Source organism: Hyla sarda, chromosome 3, assembly GCF_029499605.1.
Source record: "Hyla sarda isolate aHylSar1 chromosome 3, aHylSar1.hap1, whole genome shotgun sequence".
Lineage (NCBI taxonomy): Eukaryota > Metazoa > Chordata > Amphibia > Anura > Hylidae > Hyla > Hyla sarda.
This window is the reverse complement of record NC_079191.1, coordinates 270,261,549-270,283,670: the sequence shown is the minus strand read 5'-3', so window position 1 is coordinate 270,283,670 and position 22,122 is coordinate 270,261,549. Positions and strand designations below refer to the sequence as shown.

General features: G+C 42.4%; 1 protein-coding gene across 5 annotated transcripts in view; it reads right to left on the bottom strand.

Annotated features, from left to right (window-relative positions):
• The window catches only part of PEX7 (peroxisomal biogenesis factor 7), a 257,673-nt gene that overhangs the window by 189,648 nt on the left and 45,903 nt on the right, over nt 1–22,122 (bottom strand). For 4 of the 5 annotated variants that reach the window (XR_008891365.1, XM_056566642.1, XM_056566641.1 and 1 more), the window contains one exon: nt 10,413–10,490. The exons of the other annotated variant lie outside the window; for it this stretch is intronic. Coding sequence is in view for 3 of the 4 variants with exons in the window: in XM_056566642.1 (XP_056422617.1) it covers nt 10,413–10,490 (78 nt within the window). In the remaining variant the exon portion in view is untranslated. The remainder of the gene's footprint in view (nt 1–10,412; nt 10,491–22,122) is intronic. 5 annotated transcript variants of the gene reach the window in all.

Genomic DNA, 22,122 nt, shown 5'->3' with positions numbered 1-22,122 from the left:
CTCCTCAAATGATCTGAGTTTCTCCCCTTCAAAAAATTGTGCAACATATTTAAAATTATATTTACCCCCAAATCGCCACTCCTGTCCCTCAAATTTTTGAGTTATTAAATAATCTTGTGCAATCTAGTGAGCCTTTCACCTTCATTACTTTTTTTATTTGCTCCCATACTTTATCCACCATCTCCGCTATAGGCTCCTTTCCACCCAACTTGGATTCTAAGAATTCTCCCATATCTTCACACGCCTCCTTTTTTTCTTTTACCATGTTAGCAAAGGAATCTGTTTCTTTCCATTTCTTTAAGTACCCCAACTCTGCTGCTATATAATATAGTCTGAAATCTGGAACAACTAGTCCTCCATTCTTTATTTCCCTACATAAATTACCTAATTTCATTATTGTTTTTTTCCCTTTCCAAACTAATTCTCTTTCCATAGCTTCAATTTATTTAAAATTTTGTTCTCCTAACCATACCGGACTATTGTTCAGCACAAACAAGATCTGAGGCAGGAATATCATCTTTAATAGGCTAATCCTGTCTTCCATACTAAGTGGTAAACCTATCAAAATTAATATTTTTGCTTTTATCTTTCTCAAAGTGAGTCAAACATTTAATTCCGGATATTTAAAAACTTGCCTTCCAACATTTTGTTACGCCGAGCGCTCCGGGTCCCCGCTCCTCCCCGAAGCGCTCGCAGCGTTCTCTTATTCGCAGCGCTCCGGTCAGACCTGCTGACCGGGTGCGCTGCGATATTGCTTCCAGCCGGGATGCGATTCGCGATGAGGGACGCGCCCGCTCGCGATGCGCATCTCGGCTCCCGTACCTGACCCGTTCCCCGTTTGTGTTGTCCCTGTGCGCGCGGCCCCGCTCCTTAGGGCGCGCACGCGCCGGGTCTCTGCAATTTAAAGGGCCACTGCGCCACTGATTGGCGCAGCAGGCTTAATCAGTGTCATCACCTGTGCACTCCCTACTTATACCTCACTTCCCCTGCACTCCCTCGCCGGATCTTGTTGCCCTTGTGCCAGAGAAAGCCTTTCCTTGAGTGTTCCTAGCCTGTGTTCCAGACCTCCTGCCGTTGCCCCTGACTACGATCCTTGCTGCCTGCCCTGACCTTCTGCTACGTCCGACCTTGCTCCTGCCTTATCCCTTGTACCATGCCTATCTCAGCAGTCAGAGAGGTTGAGCCGTTGCCGGTGGATACGACCTGGTTGCTACCGCCGCTGCAAGACCATCCCGCTTTGCGGCGGGCTCTGGTGAAAACCAGTAGCAACTTAGAACCGGTCCACCGACACGGTCCACGCCAATCCCTCTCTGACACAGAGGATCCACCTCCAGCCTGCCGAATCGTGACACATTTATATCCAAATACTTAAACGTTTCTCCATCTCCTATTATCTTGAGTCTCCCATGGGATATTTGTTTATCTAGTGGCATTAATACAGTTTTGTTCCAGTTTATACTCAATCCCAATTTTTTCCCATCTCCTCTAGTTCCTCTATAATCTCCTCTAATGCCTGTTGCGTATTCCGGATATCAAGCAAAATATAATCTGCAAAAAGTGATATTCTGTCCTCTGTCCCCCAACATCCAAACCCCTCCGCTATCTTCATGTTTCTAATTCTTGTTGCCAATGGTTCAATATATAGGGCAAAGATGTGGGGGGACAGAGGACAGCCTTGTCTGGCTCCTCTGGTCAACTGAAATCCTTCTGACTGAACCCCATTTATCAGAACCACTGCCCTGGGGGAGTCATACAGAATTCTCATCCATTTTATAAAATCTTCACCAAACCCATATCCCCTCATTACAGTCCAGAGGTAGGACCACTCCATCCTGTCAAAGGCCGTAACAGCGTCCAATAACAGGATGGCAGGATGGAGCGGTCGTCCCCCCCGCCCTTCCATTTGCAGATTTCCAAACAGTCTTCTCACATTATCCGCCGTGGTTCTTTCACTCATAAATCCACATTGGTAAATCAATATTAGTAAAAAGGCATTACCTTCGCCAATCTCACTGCCAAGGTCTTTGCCAATATCTTCATATCGGTATTTAGCAGCGAGATTGGCCTCTACGCATCAGGCTCATGTTCATTTTTCCCAGACTTAAGAATCAATGTTATCACTGCCTCCTTCATTAAGGGGGGGGGGGGGTAGTATTCCTCCCTTTAAGGTGTCTCTAAATAATTTTACTAATCTGGGGACAAGAACACTTGCATACTTTTTGTACAGTTCGAATGGTATCCCATCCGGGCCTGGGGCTTTTGATCTGGGTGCTTCTTTTACCACCTTCCACACTTCACTTTCTAAGATCTCCCCTTCCAACATCTCAACAGCTTCCTTTGTTAATTTTGGTAGTTCACATTCATCAACATATTTTTGTATGTCTTCTTGTTCTGCTTTTATTTGTGAGGTATATAGCTCTTTATAGAATTCTAGAAAGACTTTTGTGATTTCTTCCTGTTCTCTTACTATACTTCCCCCTTTATCTTTGACGGCTGCTATTAATGTTTTTTCTTTTTCTTCTTCTATAAACTTTGCCAGCCATCTTCCTGGGTTTCCCACTTCTAAATATCTCTTCTGCTCTGACTGGAGCATTGTTTTCTTTGCTTACGCTGTTAATAGTTATTTATACCTCCCTATTGCCTCTTCCCATTCTCTTCTATCCTTTTCCAATCCTGTTACTACAAAGTGCTGTTCTGCCTCCTCTACTTCCCTTCTCATCTCTTCTTCCTCTATCTTTGATTTTTTTTTCATCCGTACAATTTTCTCTTTACAGATGCCTCGCAGTACCGCCTTAAAGGCATCCCAAACCATCCCCTCTGAAGCTGTTCCATCATTAATTTCAAAATATGCTTTTATTTTATCCCCTACCTCACCATCTGCCCACCACACTTCTATCCAAAAGGGATCTATTCTCGTATTCATCTGGCGTGTTCTTCTGTTTACCATTTGGAACATTAGCGGCGTATGATCGGATATACTTCGAGGTTCATATTTTATACCCTCTATCCATGGCGTGATTTCCTTAGCACCAATTATATCTATACGGGATAATGTTTTCTTGGATTATAACATGAATATACTCTAAATTCTGGGTTTCTCTCTCCAATAATCCACCCATCCTAATTCCTCCACAATTCTTTTAATCCTGTTATTCCACCACTCTGATTTTGTCTCCCTATCCTTAATCTATCTTTTCCTTCATCCATTACTGCATTAATATCACCCATCACCACAATTGGAATACCTTCTTTATCATTGGCAAACTGACATAGTTCCTTAAATACTCCTGATGAGAGGGGGGGGGTGGCAGCAGTCTTCTTCCCTCCCAATTTAATACCAGAAATAGGTATCTTCCTTCTTTATCTACTTTTGAATTTAACACCTCTACCTTCAACCCTTTATGTATTAACACATTTACCCCTCTAGAATAACAAGTATGTGTTGAGTGAAATTGCTTTGCAATCCACCTTCTCTGCAAAATCTAGATTTTATCCTTTATTAAGTGTGTCTCTAATAGACAAATAATACCTAGTAGATGTTTATCTATTACTTTATAGACTGCCGTCCGCCTCACCCTATCCGCCAACCCCCTTAGATTCCCCAAAAATACCCTCATTGTCAAGTATTAGGAGAGAAAGGAGGGGGAAAAATTATAATAACCCCTACCCCCCTTCTGCCATACCACCCCCCTTACCCCTCCCTTTGAAATTGCCAAAAACATTTTCCGACAATTCCTCTATCTCGAGCCCCCCACCCGGCCAGCCATCTTATCCATTTTTCCCCTTAAATTACATCAGTATATTTGATTATTTATTCACAGGGGAAATTAATTTATTACATTTTACCTGATCCCTTCCTTTTCCAGGCACTCATTTATTTCCTCTACGGATGCAAAAAACAACAAACTATCTTTATATATCACCCTGGGTTTGGCCGGAAATAATAATGAATACCTGATATTTGCTTCTCTTAACCTCTTTTTAACATGTATAAAGTTTAACCTCGCCTGCTGAGTTGCCCTTGAATAGTCTGCATATAGCATTATATTGTTACCATCAATTTCTTTGTCTACTCCTCTGGCAGCCCTTAAAATTACATCTCTGTCTGCCACCAATAGCAACCTGACTAAAATTGTTCTCGGATGGGCCCCTGGTGGAGGAGGTTTTGACGGCACCCTGTGCACCTTCTCTACTTCAAATAAATTAGATAAGCTTTGTCTATCAAAAAAAAACTATATCCAGCTTTTAGCAAACCCTCGGCAATCTTCTCCTAATTTTTCTGGGATCCCAACTATTCTAACATTTGATCGTCTTCCTCTATCCTCTAGATCTCTCACTTTAGCATTCAATTCCTGACACATCCCTGACAATTTGCCCACCTCTCTCTCTCTAGCTTATCTGTCTTGTGTTCTATCCCTTTGGTTATATCTTCTACCTCATTCAGCCTCTCTTTAATTTTTTGGAAGTCCTGTCTTAATATTACAGTGTCCTGTCTTACTTCCCCTATCTGGTTCTGAACCTCCCTTACTGCTTCATTTGTTTTTTCAACCCCCTCAAATATTTTACTGAGCATTGCTTTAGTTCCTTCTTCCCTCTCCTCCTCAGGATTTTCCGTTGCTATTAATTTTTTTTTCCTTTTCAACTCTTGTTGATTCGCTTCCCCCCCCCCCCCCTTTAACCCCTGGAGATCTAAAGAATTTTTCCATTGAGCCTCCGCCCACTGCACCATCTCCCTTCTCCTTCTGATGGGTGCTATGCCCGACCTCCTGACATGCAGTTGGGTGCCGAGTCATCTTCCCCACATTCTTCTTCTCTCCCCATTTTCCTCACCAAGACCAACTTTTTCAACTCTTTCCTCCACCTTATCTTTCTACCAAAACCGTCCCGACCAGTTGGTCCCTCTAACCGTACCACTGTTTACCACAACAATTGGCCTCAGTTACCGCCTGTCATTATGGAGTCATACAATCAAACATTAGGTTTTCGAGTACTAGAATAAAAGTTCGTCATCCAGTTCTAAAATATTGAACCACGGGAAAAAAGCAGTTAATTAAAGAACGTCAATTTTTACAATTCAACAAGTTGGGTTAAATCTAGTATAGAATATTAGAACAGAAAATAAATTATTAGGAGTTGGGGCACAACAGTTCCAAGGTTAATGGGTGGTTGAAGCCCTTATATAATTATAACCAAACAATAAAAGATGGATATTACAGCGCAAGAGTCTGATATTAGATGTTAGAGCACAGAAAAGCAGAAATAAACTGCAGTTCCAGAGTTCAATAATTGGTTATAGCCCTTATACCAATATTAGCTACTGTAACCAAACGGAAAAATAAGTATTAAGGCACCAAAGCCCAATATTAGATGTTAAAGCACAAAGAAAAAGCAATAATTAATTATTACAGCACAACAATTCCAAGGGTGGAAGCGAAAGTCGCTGAGTAGATTGATAATTGTTAGTAGGAAAATTCTTGGGTGACACAACTTTATAACACCTTTATCCAGTTTTGGAGCTCCAAAAATTCTTATAAACTCTAAAGCTGGATATAGCAGACCCTGATGGTGGGACTCCACTGTCCTTGAGATAAAACCGTCCCCTGGATTCCAAGTTCAAACCAAGTCCCCCTACAAATATACACTTTCAGCTCCCGGAGGGAATCTCTCAGCTGAATAGGAGCCAAAATCACAGTAGCTTATTGATTATTGATAAAAAGGACCTTGAAAAAAGAAAACCCGAACAGTCCCCTCCCACAGTTGTAGATATTCAGCTTCAGCCAATTTCAATTGTACCAAGTCTTAGACACTGCTTCGCTACTATGTTTGGAGCTCCGCTCCTCTCACCACTCCCGACTCTCTGTCCCGAAAGCCCGGCTTCCCACATGTCTCCTTCTCTTCATTCACAGCCTCCTCCGTTCCTGCTCCTCTACTCCTCACAACTTCCCACCGCCACTTCATCAGCCACCATATCACTGCTCCGCTTCGCCACGTCTCCCCCACTCAGCCTCCGCACCAATTTACATCAGGGACTTCGCCTCCGCAACAGCAGCTTCCTCACAGATGCAGCAGCCGCGCTCAAACACAGGTACAGTGGATCACCACATTACTGCTGGCTGGCTATGCCGGGTGAACTGAGCGGCGTCTCGCATGTCTGCTCACATGCTCCTCCCCCCAGTTTCGCGATCATACATCTTATATAAGATGTATAAAGCCAGAATATCCCTTTAATGAGAGTTCCCATTTCATTTTCAGCACTTTTTTTTTCATTAATACTTTTGTCAGTTTCAAGTTATTTCAGTGAGCATTGTGGCTTTTTATGCGAGATGTAAACACAGTATCCTTAATTGTTCTGCAAATTTACTAAAAAGGGGAATACTATCAGAGCAAAAATCAAGCCATGAGGTCACTCATATGGAGACGGGTATGGAAAAATGTCTGCAGAACTAGAAGTTCCTTTGTAATTCTCAAATGGAAGAAGTTTGGAAACAACCAGGATTATTCCTGGAGCTGGCCAATCCACCAAACTAAGTAATCAGGGAGAAGGGTCTTGGTAAGAGAGATGACCAAGAACCCAGTGGTCACTGGGTTGAGCCCCAAAGATTCTATGTAAAGATGGTAGACAGGTTTAGAAGGTTGACAATCACTGCGGCACTCCACCACTCTTGGCTTCATTGCAGTGGCCAGAAAGAAGCATCTCTCAAGTTTGTAAAAAAGTGCCTAAAGGACTTTCAGACTGATAAAACCTAAATTGAACTTTCTATTCTCAATTCTAAGCGTCAAGGCATTGCTCATCACCTTCACCAAACAATCTCTACAGTAAAGCATGGTGGTGGCAACATCATGCTGTGGGGATGTTTTTCAGTAGCTAGAACAGGGAGACTGGATAGGGTTGCGGAAATGCTGAAAGTACAGAGATTTTATAAATGTAAACCTGATCCAGAAAGCTGTGAACCTCAAACTGGGCCAAAGCTTGGGCCAACAAGACAATGGCCCTAAGCGCCCAGCAAAAACAACAAAGGAGTGGCATAAGGACAACTCTGTGAATGTCCTTGAGTGGCCTACCCGGAGCCCCATATTGAACCCAATCTAACAAATCTGAGGAGACCAGAAAATGGCTGTCTACCACGGTTCCCATGCAACCTCACAGGGCTTGAGAAGATCTGCAGAGAAAAATGGCACAAAATCCAGGTATGCAAACCTTGTGGCTTCATTCCTACGAACACTGGAGGCTGTAATCATGTCAAAAGTGCTTTAAACTAAGTGCTGAATAAAAGGTCTAAATACTTATGTCAATGCGAAATTTTAGTTTCACAGCTTTCAATTAATTAATTAATAATTAATTTTACACTCACAATTCTTAATGATAAAGTTGAAAAAAGGTATGTGTCTGGTCAGGCCATAACAAGAGACACTTGTCTAAACTATCCATTTTTACTGAGATGTGTGGATGTACACTACGTCTCAGTTCTTATGCTTCCTGGCTGAGGTTTTGGTCACTTTTGAATGCTGGCGGTGCTTTCCCTTTAGTGGTAGCATGAGATGGAGTCTACAACCCACACAAGTGGATCAGGTAGTGCAGCTCATGCAGGATGGCACATCAATGCGAGCTGTGGCAAGAAAGTTTGATGTCTGTCAGTGTAGTGTCCAGAGCATGGAGGCGCTACCAGGAGACAGACCAGTACATCAGGAGACGTGGAGGAGGCCGTAGGAGGGCAACAACCCAGCAGCAGGACCGATACCTCCACCTTTGTGCAAGGAGGAGCACTGCCAGAACCCTGCAAAATGACCTCCAGCAGGCCACAAATGTGCATGTGTCCACTCAAACGTTCAGAAACAGACTCCATGAGGGTGGTATGAGGGCCCAACGTCCACAGGTGGGTTTTGTGCTTACAGACCAACACCGTGCAGGACGTTTTGCATTTGCCAGAGAACACCAATATTGGCAAATTCGCCATTGGCGCTCTGTGCTCTTCACAGATGAAAGCAGGTTCACACTGAGCACGTGAGTCTGGAGACACCATGGAAAACTATCTGCTTCCTGCAACATCCTCCAGCATGACAGGTTTGGCGGTGGATCAGTAATGGTGTGGGGTGGCATTTCTTTGGGGGGCTGCACAGCCCTCCATGTGCTTGCCAGAGGTAGCCTGACTGCCATTAGGTACCGAGATGAGATCCTCAGACCCCTTGTGAGACCATATGCTGGTGCAGTTGGCCCTGGGTTCCTCCTAATGCAAGACAATGCTAGACCTCATGTGGCTGGAGTGTGTCAGCAGTTCCTGCAAGAGGAAGGCATTGATGCTATGGACTGGCACGCCCGTTCCCCAGATATGAATCCGATTGAGCACATCTGGGACATCATGTCTCACTCCATCCACCAACGCCACGTTGCACCACAGACTGTCCAAGAGTTGGCGGATGCATTAGTCCAGGTCTGGGAGGACATCCCTCAGAAGACCATCTGCCACCTCATCAGGAGCATGCCCAGGCGTTGTAGTGTCATATGGGCACGTGGAGGCCACACACTACTGAGCCTCATTTTGACTTGTTTTAAGGACATTGCATCAAAGTTGGATCAGCCTGTAATGTAATTTGATTTCCATTGATCATTTTTGTGTGATTTTGTTGTCAGCACATTCAACTATGTAAAGGCGAAAGTATTTCATACGATTAGTTCATTCATCAGATCTATGGTGTGTTATCTTAGTTTTTATTTTTTTGAGCAGTGTACAACTGTTGAATAAACTGAAGGACGTGAAGTGTAAAAGGGAAGTTGTCATCAGATTTTACCATATATAACGCGAGGTAATGCATTATGTATGGTAAAATCTTCTTCCTCACCATCCCCAGGAGACATTTCTGCCTGCAGGGATGGCGAGGATATATAGTTTAAAAGTGTTCCCCGACAGCCCCATAAGTAGTCCCCTGTGAGGGGAGCTATACTTACCTAGTCCTGTTGACTGCATCCCCTTCAGCATGATTGACAGCCCTTGTTACTGCCCTGCTCCCTAAGCAGATGTAGCAGAGCAATGACGCGGCCAAGCCTCGACTGTCAATCAAGGGGGTGATTACAGCACAGCCGACAGGACGAAGTAAGTATTGCTCTCCGCCAAGGGGACTACTTACAGGGCTGGCCAGAAACACTTTTTAACAGTATATGCTCACCACCCATGAGGGCAGAAACATCTCCAGGGATGGTGAAAAATAAGGTTTTCCAAATACAGTATAACATTTTGCCACGCATTATATATATATGGTAAAATCTGATGACAGGTTCCCTTTCAAATAAATTACTACAAGTCGTGTGTACAACACATTACTATCTATATCACTTCAACACTGATTGCTCAATGTACAGGGTAATTCAAAATGAATGGTGCAAACGAAAGGGATTGTATTTAATGGGGTATTCTCATCTCCTAAATTCGTCTTTACAGCCCCCTCTGGCCTCTTTGCGGCTGGTGGTCAAGAAAGCCAAAAGCCATTTCTCAAACTGAGTAGCCCTGGGAGTTATGCTGTTTACATAATTCCAGGAGCTATGTAATCAATGTAGCTTGTGGGCCTAGACCATTTGCACGACACCCATTGATCAGAACTATTGGGTGTATTTATGGTGTGGCGGGTTTTAAAGCTTGTGCATGAAGATCAGTGGCCAGTACTAAATGTATTTTCCAGCCTATGAATATTATACGCCTATCCTCCGGATTGACCAACAATACTAGATCAGCAGGGGTCTAACTACTGGCACCCCCACCACTCAGTTGTTTAAACGGCTGTGCTGCTTCTGCGGACACCGTAGCTCCTTGAATGTTTGCTTTTGCTTGTCCTTGCCTCACAGCACTTTTAGTAACAGCGGTGCTAAGAACTGTAGCACTGCCCTTTTCAATAGAAGAGGAGGATAGTCCATCATTTTTTACAGGCTGGCAAACCCCTTTAACTACTGTAGCTCTTTCCCTTATATTCCCAACTCTGTGGTGCTTCCAGCCAACCACTGTGCAGAAAGAGTCAGTAGTTCTGTGCTGCAGTTCCCTGCTGGTGGCTGGGAGTGCTGTTGTGTAAAACTGCCGCAGTCACATCTGTGCCCTCATTTTAGGGATCATGGGGGTCCCAGATGTTGACCAGAATAATTCAGCAGATGCTAGTGAAATAGTCAACTACAGCATTCTATAAGGACCTGCTCATTTGCTGCTGTGGTCAAGAAGGCATTTTCAATCTTAAGGCACTTTCAATGCCACTATATATAGGTAAAACATAGTAAGCAAACATTGGCTGTTGCTCTGGTTTACTAATAAATTTGCCTAGATATAGATATTAAATCCTAAATAGACGATGGTACACACAGGCATATGAATCAATAAGCAGTAAATCACAATATTCATGTATTTTATAGCACAATGTAGTCACCTCTGACTTACTAGTTTTGCAGTATGATCCCAGGATCCGGATACCAGAAGCTGCTCTCCTCTTGTCTGACTCCAATCCACACTGTAAACCTGTAAATGTAACATATCTGAATAAAATGCAGGAAGCAGGCTAGAAAAAGACACAAGGAAAGCCATATAAAAAGAACCTTTACCTGACACTTACTATAATCATCTTGTTTTATACCCACAGGACATTATTTCTAAAAAGTCTTATTTAATATAGGCTCATAATTTGTAACTCCAAAGATAATAATGTCAGTCACAATAACATAAGACAATAACACCCTAATAAATAGCAATAACAGCAAGCAAAAATAAGTAATCCTATAAATATGTATTCTAGCGATAATGTATAAAGAAATAAAGCAAGATGAACCAGACTGTCAATCTAAACTAATACACCCTTTAAGACCTTAGTGTCCAACTTCTATTTGCACAGTGGTCCATTCACCAGTACTATATTAAGCAAAGGAGTTAAAAAAAAGAAACACCTCACGCTGGTCTGAAGAAACCTTCATCTGTGTGTTGCTTTTCCTAATTGCTTAGGCTATTAAAATTCATGTCTTCCCATTGCAGAGAAGGATTACCATAAAAGAACTTTCATAAAGGAAAACACTTTCTCCCAGCAGTAGGAAGGCTTTGTCATTAATCTGCAGGCTGTGCAGCACCACAACACCTATCTACTTAAAGAGAGAAGGACATTTGGAAATGGTTCCAACAAACTTTCTAGCTGATTTCTCAAGAGAAATAAAGGATGCTCACTGAATCACAAGGGACCACTTTTTTTGTATACTACTGAACTAAAAGGTAGACTCTCAACTAAAGTAGAATGGTTTATTTAATCCAACAGTATCCTGCACATTTTTGATGTGCAGGATTTGAAGCTGCAGATTTTATCCTGCAGAGTTCAATGTAAACTAAATGACAGCTTCAAATCCTTTGCATCCAATATGCACAGGATACTGTACGTGTGAACAGACCCTAAAATGAGTTCACAGGTGGCATTGTCGGTGTGGATTCTACCTGCAGATTTGCTGAGGTAAATTTTGCTATGGAATACTGTGCCAGGCATGTAGAATTTTTTATGCATGGATATTGACCTGCATTGCAGATCACTTGCGAGGCGGGACATTGCTGTAGCCAGCCATTCGTTGAGCTACAGTATGACATATTGGATCCGGGTGCTTCCCAGGAATGACATGTCATTCTGCAGCTCAGGAAGACAATTGCATTGGGGTCCAGAGCAGGACACCGGAGCCATCGTTGAAGCGCTGGAAGAAAGGAGATGTTAATATTTTTTTTATCCCACACAATGGTTATAGATATACCATTGAAGAGGAATTCCACGGGAATATTTCACTCAAAAAATCCCCTGCAACAGAGTCTCATTGATTTCATTGGGATTCTGCTGCGCTGTGCCCATGGTGGAATTTTTGCAGCAGATGTTTCTGCTGTGAAATTACAGATTCTGGGGTCCACAGAAATATTGAACCTGTTCAATGTCTCTACGGATTCTGCTCGGAAATCTATTGCAGTCTTTGACGACAAATATGAAAAAATAGATCAGCTCACCAACCGCTCCAGCATATCAGTGTAGCACCAGCACAACCTCTCTTGTGGAAGCTCCTGAAGAGATGGGAGACTGGGTACGGGAGACACATAGATGACCTCCTCCTAGTATGGAGGGGCATCCATTATCAAGCTAAGGAATTTGTTTCTTTTTCAAATAACAATGAGTTTGCTTTATCTTTTACCATGACGCTAAATGCTGACCAAATACATTTTTGGGATGTTACCTTGAGAGGGGATATAGAGAGAAATCGCATACATACCAGTCTATATCGTAAGCCCTGTTTGGGAAACAGTCTCTTGCATGCCGAGAGCTGTCACCCCAACCACCTAACATGTACTCTACTTATAGTTTGTGAGGGCAAGGAGGGCATCCTCAGACGATCATGTATATCAGAATGAACTGAAGGAAGGAAGAAATGGAGCACACATCTGGAGATGATGATGTTCGGGATTTAAACCCTGAATAAATATACACAGCAAGATCTCCAGTTGTGTGCTCCGTTTCTTCCTTCAGTTCATTGTGCATATACTCTTATTTTCCGTGTAGCACCACCAGATTGTCTTACATTACATCCACCTCCGTTTGCCACACAGCCATTCTGTCTTTATTTGCTATATACACAAGCAGTGGCCAGCTATTTCTCTTTTGTTGTTAAGATGTATATCAGAATACCTGTAGGAATATTAGGGCACACCTGAGAGAAAGAGGCTATAAATCTCAGCTTATAGCTCTGTCTCTCAAAATATTACACCAACATTCTGGTATTCCCAGATCTGAGCTTTTATCCCCTGCTGCAGGGAGATCCCGGGGGGGGGGGGAGTTCCCAGCGGAGGGCCCCCCACGATCAGACAGTTTATCCCCTATCCTCTGGAGAGGGGATAAAATCTTAGATCCCAGAATACCCCTTTAAGTATGATGAAACCATGTCACAGATTATAGAGGGAGGGATTAAAGTTATCCCGCAAAGAGCATGTTCTCTCCAGAGTCAATTATCACCTAGCGATTTTGTTACTAAATAAAACAATAAAACATGGTTATCGAGCAAGGGTAGCTACCAATGTAGCTACACGAGATGTAGTACATGTAAGTATATGTCTAACACAACTTCCTTCAGCTCCTGCAGCACAGGCCAAGAATAGAACATAAAAAGTGTTATCAATTGTCAAACCCATCATGTTAGTTATACGATTATATGTGAGGAATGTAATGTACAGTATATTGGGTGTACCACCAGAAAGTTAAAAGCCAGGATTCAAGAACATTTACATATACCGGATTTAAACAGAATTGGTACGAGATCCATGTCGGGTTTTACCAAACATATAATAGAAAAGCATTCAGGTGTCATTCCAAGCACTAAGGTGACCGGTATTGAAAGAGTCCGTCCTCCTCGCAGAGAAGGTGATTGGAGCAAGTCTGCGTTCAGACGGGAAGCTTTTTGGATACTGTATTATGTTTAGAAACACGCTTCCCGTCCGACTTAAATTACAGACATGACTTGTCGTACATCTACTGAAATAATAATACATGTAGCCAGACTGAGCCCACCGAGGGAGGAGCATGTGATCGAACGTGCGCAGGTGACGCCGCTCTAACCACCCGATGCAGCTAGTTGGAGGAATCATCCCACGCGCCAGCAATGATGTGGCTGCTGGTATGAGGGAGCTGTTGCTGCGGAGCCCTGTTGCCACCGATACTGCCGCTGATAGAGGAGTGTAGCTGGAGGGTGTTTACCCAAGCAGGACGCTGAGGAGAGGGAGAAATTGTGGAGAAGAGAGGAGGAGTGAGGTGTTGGCTGGAATGAAGCTCTGATTGATTACCCTGTCCTGAAGCAGTGGTTAGTTCACCTATAGATCACCTATACAAGGTGCCTCCAGCTATTTCACCACTACAACTCCCAGCTTGCCCTGACATCTATTGGCTGTCAGGGCATGCTGGGAGTTGTAGTGGTGAAACAACTGGAGGCACCCTGTGGTGAAAACAATAACTTTGTTATGGCCGCGGCACAACTCCCGCAAGAACCCCCCCTCCTCCCGGCAGAAAGCAATAAATTCATGGCCGCGCCGCTACCCCCGCGGCGCTAAAATCCCCTCACTCCCATCCGAAACAGATATACCGAAGTGAATCCTGGTGAGTACTGAGTCCTTCCTGAGGCAGCAGCGGGAGGCAGGGCCGGCGTGTGAGGCCAGGGAGCCAATGTGCTCTCAGCGCTCGCTCCCGCCTGTCTGATTGACAGGCAGGGAGCGAGCCCAGGCTGAATGAATTTGGACCGATTGCCAATCCGGCTTCGGTCCGAATTAAGGCATGAAGTAACAGGCTAGAGCCGGCCACTAGGAGGGAGACCCCTAGTGGCCGGATTTCAGAATAAAAATAAAGTGTTTTGATTTAAAAAAAAAAAAAAAGTTCATGACAGTGCCCATTTAATAACAAATCTGTGCATGCTACTAACTAATAATGGCTTGCTATAATATTTAATAGTAACAAAGGACTCTCTGACAACAATTGATATAGGCAATATTTGAAGTATCTTCAATAAGGGAGTGCAAAAATTGGGTTTACTAACAACTAATAACCTGTTTATTTATTTTCTTATTTATTTATTTATTTATTTATTTTCTTAATTGCAGCTTTTATATAAAAGCTGCAATTAATCGAATTTTGAGGGGAATTTGTTGAATAACTGAATGGTTTAAAACTGTGATTGTGTGCCCTGGGAACACACTTTTCCTTCTACTAACAACTAACAACTACCCTCTTACTATGAATTCAGCTTCAAAGCCTCTATGTTGTAACATACAATAACAAACTTGTGTATGCTACTAAGACCGAGTACGAGTACCGATACTTTAATTCTAGTACTCACCGATACCAAGGTAAGAGTACTTTTATTTTAAAGGGAATCTGACACCAGGGTGACCCGGTCTCTTGCGCTGCTCCTAATAGTAGGTAGTATCCCCTTGTAGGTAGTATAGATAGCTGCAGACATTAATAGCAGCCCCCTGTAGACCGCAGCCCCCCCTTGTAGACAGCACCCCCCTGTGTCCCACTTGTAGACAACAGCCCCCCCCCCCCCCTTGTATACAGTGCTCCCTCTTGTCCCCCTTTCCCCCTTACAGACAACAGACCCCCCCTTGTAGACAGTGGGCCCCTTTCTTGTAGACAGGAAGCAGGCCCCCCCTTGTAGGGAGCAGACCCCCCCCCCCTTATAGACAGCAGCCACCCCCCCTTATAGACAGCAGCCCCCCCCCCCTTATAGACAGCAGCCCCCCCCTCCTTCCTGTAGACAGTGCTCCCCTGCGGCTGTCCTCAGGTGTTGCTGCTCTGCTGTCCTGTTCTCCTGATCGCATCATTGCATCCTATGGAGGAGCATGTGACATACACGTCACTCTGCTTCCTCCGTAGTGACGTGTATGTCACATGCTCCTCCATGGAACGCTATGATGCCATCAGGAGAACGGGACAGTGGCCGCACAGTACCCCGATACCATGCAAATGCTGAGTATCAGCCCCGATACTAGTACCGATCCCTAGTTATAATACAATTTACAGGAGCTATTTAGTCTTTGGTTTTCCATTTACTGTGTCTAATCTTCCTGGTTTTGACATTTCAAAATAGATTTTGGTGTAATTTGAGCATTATTGTTTGGTTGTAATACTAGAGTAAAGGTGACGGTTGAGGAAGAAGAATAATAAACTGGTTTTGGAGCATAGCATAATGGGGGGAAAAAAGAATGCAGGGAAAGACTACTCAGTGCCCAGCCGCATGTCGGGGGGCTGAACATCGACTCACCAAAAGGAGAAGGGAGATGGAGCGGTGGATGGAAGCTCAATGGAAAAATTTTTTAGATCACCAGGGGCTAAAGGAGTAAAGGTGAGCCAAAAGGAGATGGAAAAAAAAAAAGAAAATAGTAGTGGAAAATTCTGAGAATGACATAGAAGAAGATAATCGGGAAGAAGAAGGGACAAAAGCAATGCTTAATAAAATATTTGAGGGCATAGAAAAAAAAATTAAGCAATAAGAGAGGAACAAAATCAGATAGGGGAGGTTAGACAAGATACAGAATTATTAAGACAGGATTTTCAAAAATCAGAGAAAGGTTGAATGAGGTAAAAGAGAAAGCTAAGGGTATGGAGAAAAAGGTGGATGACACAGAGAAGGAGGTGGGTAAACTGTCCAAGATGTGTCAAGAACTCAGTGCTAAAGTGAGAGATTTAGAGGATAGAGGAAGACGTACAAATATAAGAATAGTCGGGGTCCCAGAAAAAACGGAAGGAGAGGACTGCCGAGGATTTATTACGAATTGGGTATTACAAATTTTTGATAAACAAGGGTTATCCAACCTACTCGAAGTAGAGAGGGCGCATAGGGTGCCTTAAAAATCTCCACCACCAGGTGCTCACACAAGAACAATTTCGGTTAAATTATTATTGGCGGAAGATAGAGATTCAATTTTGAGGAAAATGGTTGCAATTTCAAAGGAAGGGAGGGGGTGGGAAGGCAGAAGGAGGGTTGATAGTGTTTTTTTTTTCCCTCTCTCTCCTTCCTATTGCCTGAATGAGGGTATTGATAGGGAATGTGAAGGGGCTGGCGGATAGGGTGAGGCGAGCGGCGGTCTTTAACCCCTTAACGACGCAGGACGTAAATGTACGTCCTGGTGAGGTGGTACTTAACGCACCAGGACGTACATTTACGTCCTAAGCATAACCGCGGGCATCGGAGCGATGCCCGGATCATGCGCAGCAGGTCCCGGCTGTTGGTCGCAGCCAGGGACCCGCCGGTAATGGCGGACACCCACGATCCCGCAGATGTCCGCCATTAACCCCTCAGATGCTGTGATCAATACCAATCACGGCATCTGCAGGATCGCGGTCACTTAATTGGATGATCGGATCGCCCGCAGCACTGCCGAGGCGATCCGATCATCCTGCACGGCAGCCGGAGGTCCCCTCACCTGCCTCCGCTGCCTTCCAGGAGTCTTCTGCTCTGATCTGCCTTCCCGCAGACCAGAGCAGAAGATGACCGATAACCCTGATCAGTGCTATGTCCTATACATAGCACTGAACAGGATTAGCAATCGAGTGATTGCTATAAATAGTCCCCTATGGAGACTATAAGAGTGTAAAAATAAAAGTAAAAAAATAAAGTAAAAAAAAAAATGTGAAAAACCCCCTCCCCCTTTAAAAACGTAAATTGTCCCATTTTCCCTATTTCCCCCCCAAAAAGTGTTAAAAAAATATTTTATATACATATTTGGTATCGCCGCGTGCGTAAATATCTGAACTATACAGATCACGGCGCAAAAAAATGAGCCCTCATACCGCCGCTTATACGGAAAAATTAAAAAGTTATAGGTCTTAAAAATAGGGGGATCTTAAACGTACTAATTTGGTTAAAAAGTTTGTGATTTTTTTAAGCGCAACAGTAATAGAAAAGTATGTTATCACGGGTATCATTTTAATCGTATTGACCCAAAGAATAAAGAACACATGTCACTTTTACCATAAATTGTACGGCGTGAAAACGAAACCTTCCAAAATTAGCAAAATTGCGGTTTTCTTTTTAATTTCCGCACACAAATAGTATTTTCTTGGTTGCGCCATACATTTTATGGTAAAGTAAGTGATGGCATTACAACGGACAACTAGTCGCACAAAAAACAAGTCCTCATACTAGTCTGTGGATGAAAATATAAAAGAGTTATGATTTTTTGAAGGCAAGGAGGAAAAATTTTAATGTAAAAATAAAATTTTCTGCGTCCTTTAGGCCAAAATGGGCTGAGTCCTTAAGGGGTTAAGGTGATAAACACTTACCAGGTATTATTTGTTTATTGGAGACACATTTAACAAAGGATAAAATACAGGTTTTACAAACAAAATGGATTGCAAAACAATTTCATTCAATGCATACTTGCTACTCAAGAGGTGTAAGTATGCTTATACATAAAGGGTTACATGTAGAAGTGTTGAATTCAAAAGTAGACAAAGAAGGTATTTCTGGTACTGAATTGGGAGGGAAGAAGACTGCTGCTCGCCTTCGTCTATGTACCACCCCCCTTTTCATATGGAGTATTTAAGGAATTATGTGGGTATGCTAATGATAAAGGAGGTGTTCCAATTATGGTGATGGGGATGTCAATGCAGTAATGAGTGAAGAAAGAGATAGGCTAAGGTTGGGGAAACAGATTCCTAATGGTGGAACAACAGGTCTAAAGAAAATGGTAGAGTTATTAGGCTGGGTAGGTATATTCGTGTTATAATAAATCCAAGAGAACACTATCTCGTATAGATACGGTTGTGGGAGATAAGGAGATCATGCCATGGATAAAAGATATAAAATATGAACCACAGAGTATATCTGATCATACCCCACTGATGCTGCAAATGGCAACCAAAAAGATCAGTCACACAAATATGAGAATAGACCCTTTTTGCATAGAAGTATGGGGAGAAGATAGGGAAATTATGGGTAAAATACAGGCATATTTTGAGACTAATGATGGATCAGCATCAGAGGGGATAGTTTGGGATGACTTTAAGGCGGTATTACGAGGTATCATGAAACAAAAAATTGCGAGGATGAAGAAGAAAGCAAAGATAGAAGAAGAGGTTAGAAAGGAAGTAGAGAAAGCAGAACAACAATTTATAGAAACAAGATTAGAGAAAGACAGAAGAGAGTGGGAGGAGGCCATAGGGAGGAATAAAGACCTATTGGCAGCAAAGGCAAAAAAAAAGGTAATATTCCACGCAGAGCAGAAGAGATATCTCGAAGGAGTAAAGCCAGGAGGATGGTTAGCTAAGCTGACTAAAGAAGTTAAAGATAAAACACTGATAGAGGTAGTTAAAAATAGAGAGGGTCAGATAGTAAGAGAACAGGAAGAAATTATTAGGGTCTTTTGTGATTTCTACAGAAATCTATATACCTCGCAATTGACAATAGAACAAGAAGAAGTGCAAAGATATGTGGATGAATGTGAACTATCAAAATTAACCAAGGAAGCTGCAGAGATATTGGATGGTGAAACTTTGGAGAAGGAGGTGTGGATGGTGGTAAAAGAAGCACCTAGATCGAAAGCCCCGAGCCCAGATGGGCTTCTATATGAATTGTATAAAAAATATGGTGGTATTCTTGTTCCCATATTGGTGAAGTTGTTTAGAATGGTTTTAGGACTGGAATATTACCTCCCTCATTGAGAGAGGCAATAATAAGGCATATTCTTAAGCCTGGGAAAGATGAGCATGAACCGGATGCATATAGGCCAATCTCACTGCTAAATACAGATACGAAGATATTGGCAAAGATTTTGGTAGCGAGATTGGCGAAGGTAATGCCTCTATTAATATCGGATGATCAATGTGGGTTTATGAGTGATACAGCAATGGCAGATAATGTGAGGAGATTGTTTGGGAATCTGCAGGCAGAATGGGAGGGGGGGGACCACTCCATCCTGTCATTGGACACAGTTAAGGCCTTTGACAGGGTGGTCCTTCCTTTGGACTGTTATGAGGGGATATGGGTTTGGAGAGGGATTTATGAAGTGGATGGGAATCTTGTATGATTTCCCAAATGCAGCAGTTTTGGTTAATGGGTCCAATAAGAGGGATTCCAGTTAACAAGGGGAACTAGACAGGGTTGTCCCCTGTCTCCCCACATCTTTGCCCTCTATATAGAACCATTGGCAATAAAAATAAGAAACATGAAAAATATGGAGGAGTTCGGATGTCGGGGGACAGAATATCGTTATTTGCAGATGACATATTATACATCCGAAATACACAACAGGTATTGGATAATATTATAAAAGAGACAGAGGAGTTTGGAGAAAATCAGGTTTAAATATAAACTGGAAAAAACTGTATTAATGCCACTGGATAAACAAATAACCCATACAAAGTTGAAGATAATAGGAGAGGGAGAAACATTTAAGTATTTGGGCATAACTGTTGGACAGGACCCCAAAAAATATCTGGAATTAAATATCTGGCCTACATTAAGAAAGATAAAAGGAAAAAAATCCAAATCTGGTTACCGGTAGGTCTGCCACTTAGTATGGCAAATAGGATCAGTTTACCCAAGATGATAGTGTTGCCACAGATCTTGTTTGTCTTGTCTAATAGTCCGGTATGGTTGGGAGAATGAATCTTTAATGAAATTGAAGCTATGGAAAGAGACCTGGTCTGGAAAGGCAAACAAACAAGAATGAAGTTAGGTTATTTATGTAAGGAAGTGAAGAAAGGAGGACTAGCTATTCCGGATTTTAGATTGTACTATATCGCAGCGCAGTTGAGATATGTAAAGAAATGGAAGGAAACGGACTCCTTTGTGAACATGATAAAGGGAAGAAGGGAGATGTGTGAAGACATGGGAGAATTCCTAGAATCAAAGTTAAATGGTAAGAAGCCCGTAGAAAAGATGGTGGGCAGAGTTTGGGCACAGATGAAAAAAATCATAAGGGGGGAAAGGATCACTAAAATGTACAAGATTATTTAATAATATGAAATTTAAAGAATTGGAGACACAATTGTGGAGGTTTTGGGATAAATATAACTTAAGATATGTTGCACAATTTTTTGAAGGTGGGGAATTTAAAACATTTGAGGATCTGCGTGCACAATACAAAATTCCAAATAATTTGTTGACGTTATTTAGATATACACAAATAAGGGAAGCAGTGAAAAAAATAAAGAAAGAGGAATTAATAATTCACAATTGTTCAATAATGAGGGTTTTAAGGGAAGGCACAAATAAAAAAATAATTTCTAAGATGTATAAAATAATGTTGGAGGTTAAAGGTCAAGGGTTAGACACTCAAGTATGAAGGAATGGGAAAAGGATGTAGAACAGAAAAGGAATGGAGAGAATTTTGGGAAGAGTGTGGAAAATATAAAAAAATGGATCCCATAGGATCACACAATTTTTTATAACATATAGGTTATATTACACGCAGCAACTTATGGCAAAAATAGATGAATCAAAAAGACATCATGCCCAAAGGGCGATGGTGAAGGAATGGGGTTCTACCTTATGTATTTTGATTGTTCAATCCTCAAGGAATTTTGGCTAGAGGTAATCGAAATGACGGAGAAAAGGTTGAAGTCAGGGGAGGGAGACAAACTAACAACCTGGTTATTTGGAGGCAGAAGAATGTAAGGAAGAAGGATGGATAAGATACAATTTGTATCTAGACTTTTAGTGGCGAGAAAATGGATGTCTAAAGAAGTCCCAAGTATTCATGAATTCAATGCTACAGTACGTAAAATAATACATTTTGAGTTTGGTTGGACAGTTAATGCCAGGTGTTTGTCAAAATTTCCTGCAATATGGGATAAATGGATTAAAGATGTGTCGGAGAGAGAAGATTAGGCTTAGTAGAAAATCTTCGATAGGAGGGGTGTGTTTTTTTCCCCCTCCCTTCTGCCAAGGGGTAGGGGTTTGGGTTGGGAAGGGTAGAGAGGGTTGGGTGGGTGATTATTGTTCTGTAAGGGGGGGGTGCTCTGTCCGACCAAGAAGACCCCAATAATAGACTAGAAGGGAATATAGAAATGGTAAGATAGGAATATTGAATGGGAGGAAAGTATTATTCAGTTTGGGTAAATAGATAACAAAGGGGAAAAAAAAGAAATAGGTTTTGTTTTTTTGTTTTTTTCCTCTCCCCACTGGAATGTATGTTATGAGATGGAGGGCCCTATTACGTTAACTAATGGAGGAATGATGAACGAATGAAGACCTCTTATAGAGAGAAGAAAGGAAATAAAAGCTGCATAGGAATTTAGTATAATACTTTATAAAATAAGACGAGGTGAATAAGTAGTGTTTTCCTCGAGCTTGCAGATCCTGGAGATGTGTGATAAACATATCCTCAGTGGATCACTAGAGAGTCAGGAAAGATGGTGGTTCGAAAGGACAACATCTCTTCCTGGCAAGAGGAGAAAGTCAAGAAAAATGAAATACAATTGATGTTATAAAATGAAGAAAATAATAAGTAGCTGAGAATAGCCGAAAGAGGATGGTCGAGAAAATGGAAGGAGGGATGGTGAATGGTGTGGTAGGGCCCTGATTGAAGATTGCAGTGAGGGGAAAGGAGTATTATGTTTGATTTCCTTTGAGACCCAAACTTTGAGATTGTAAGG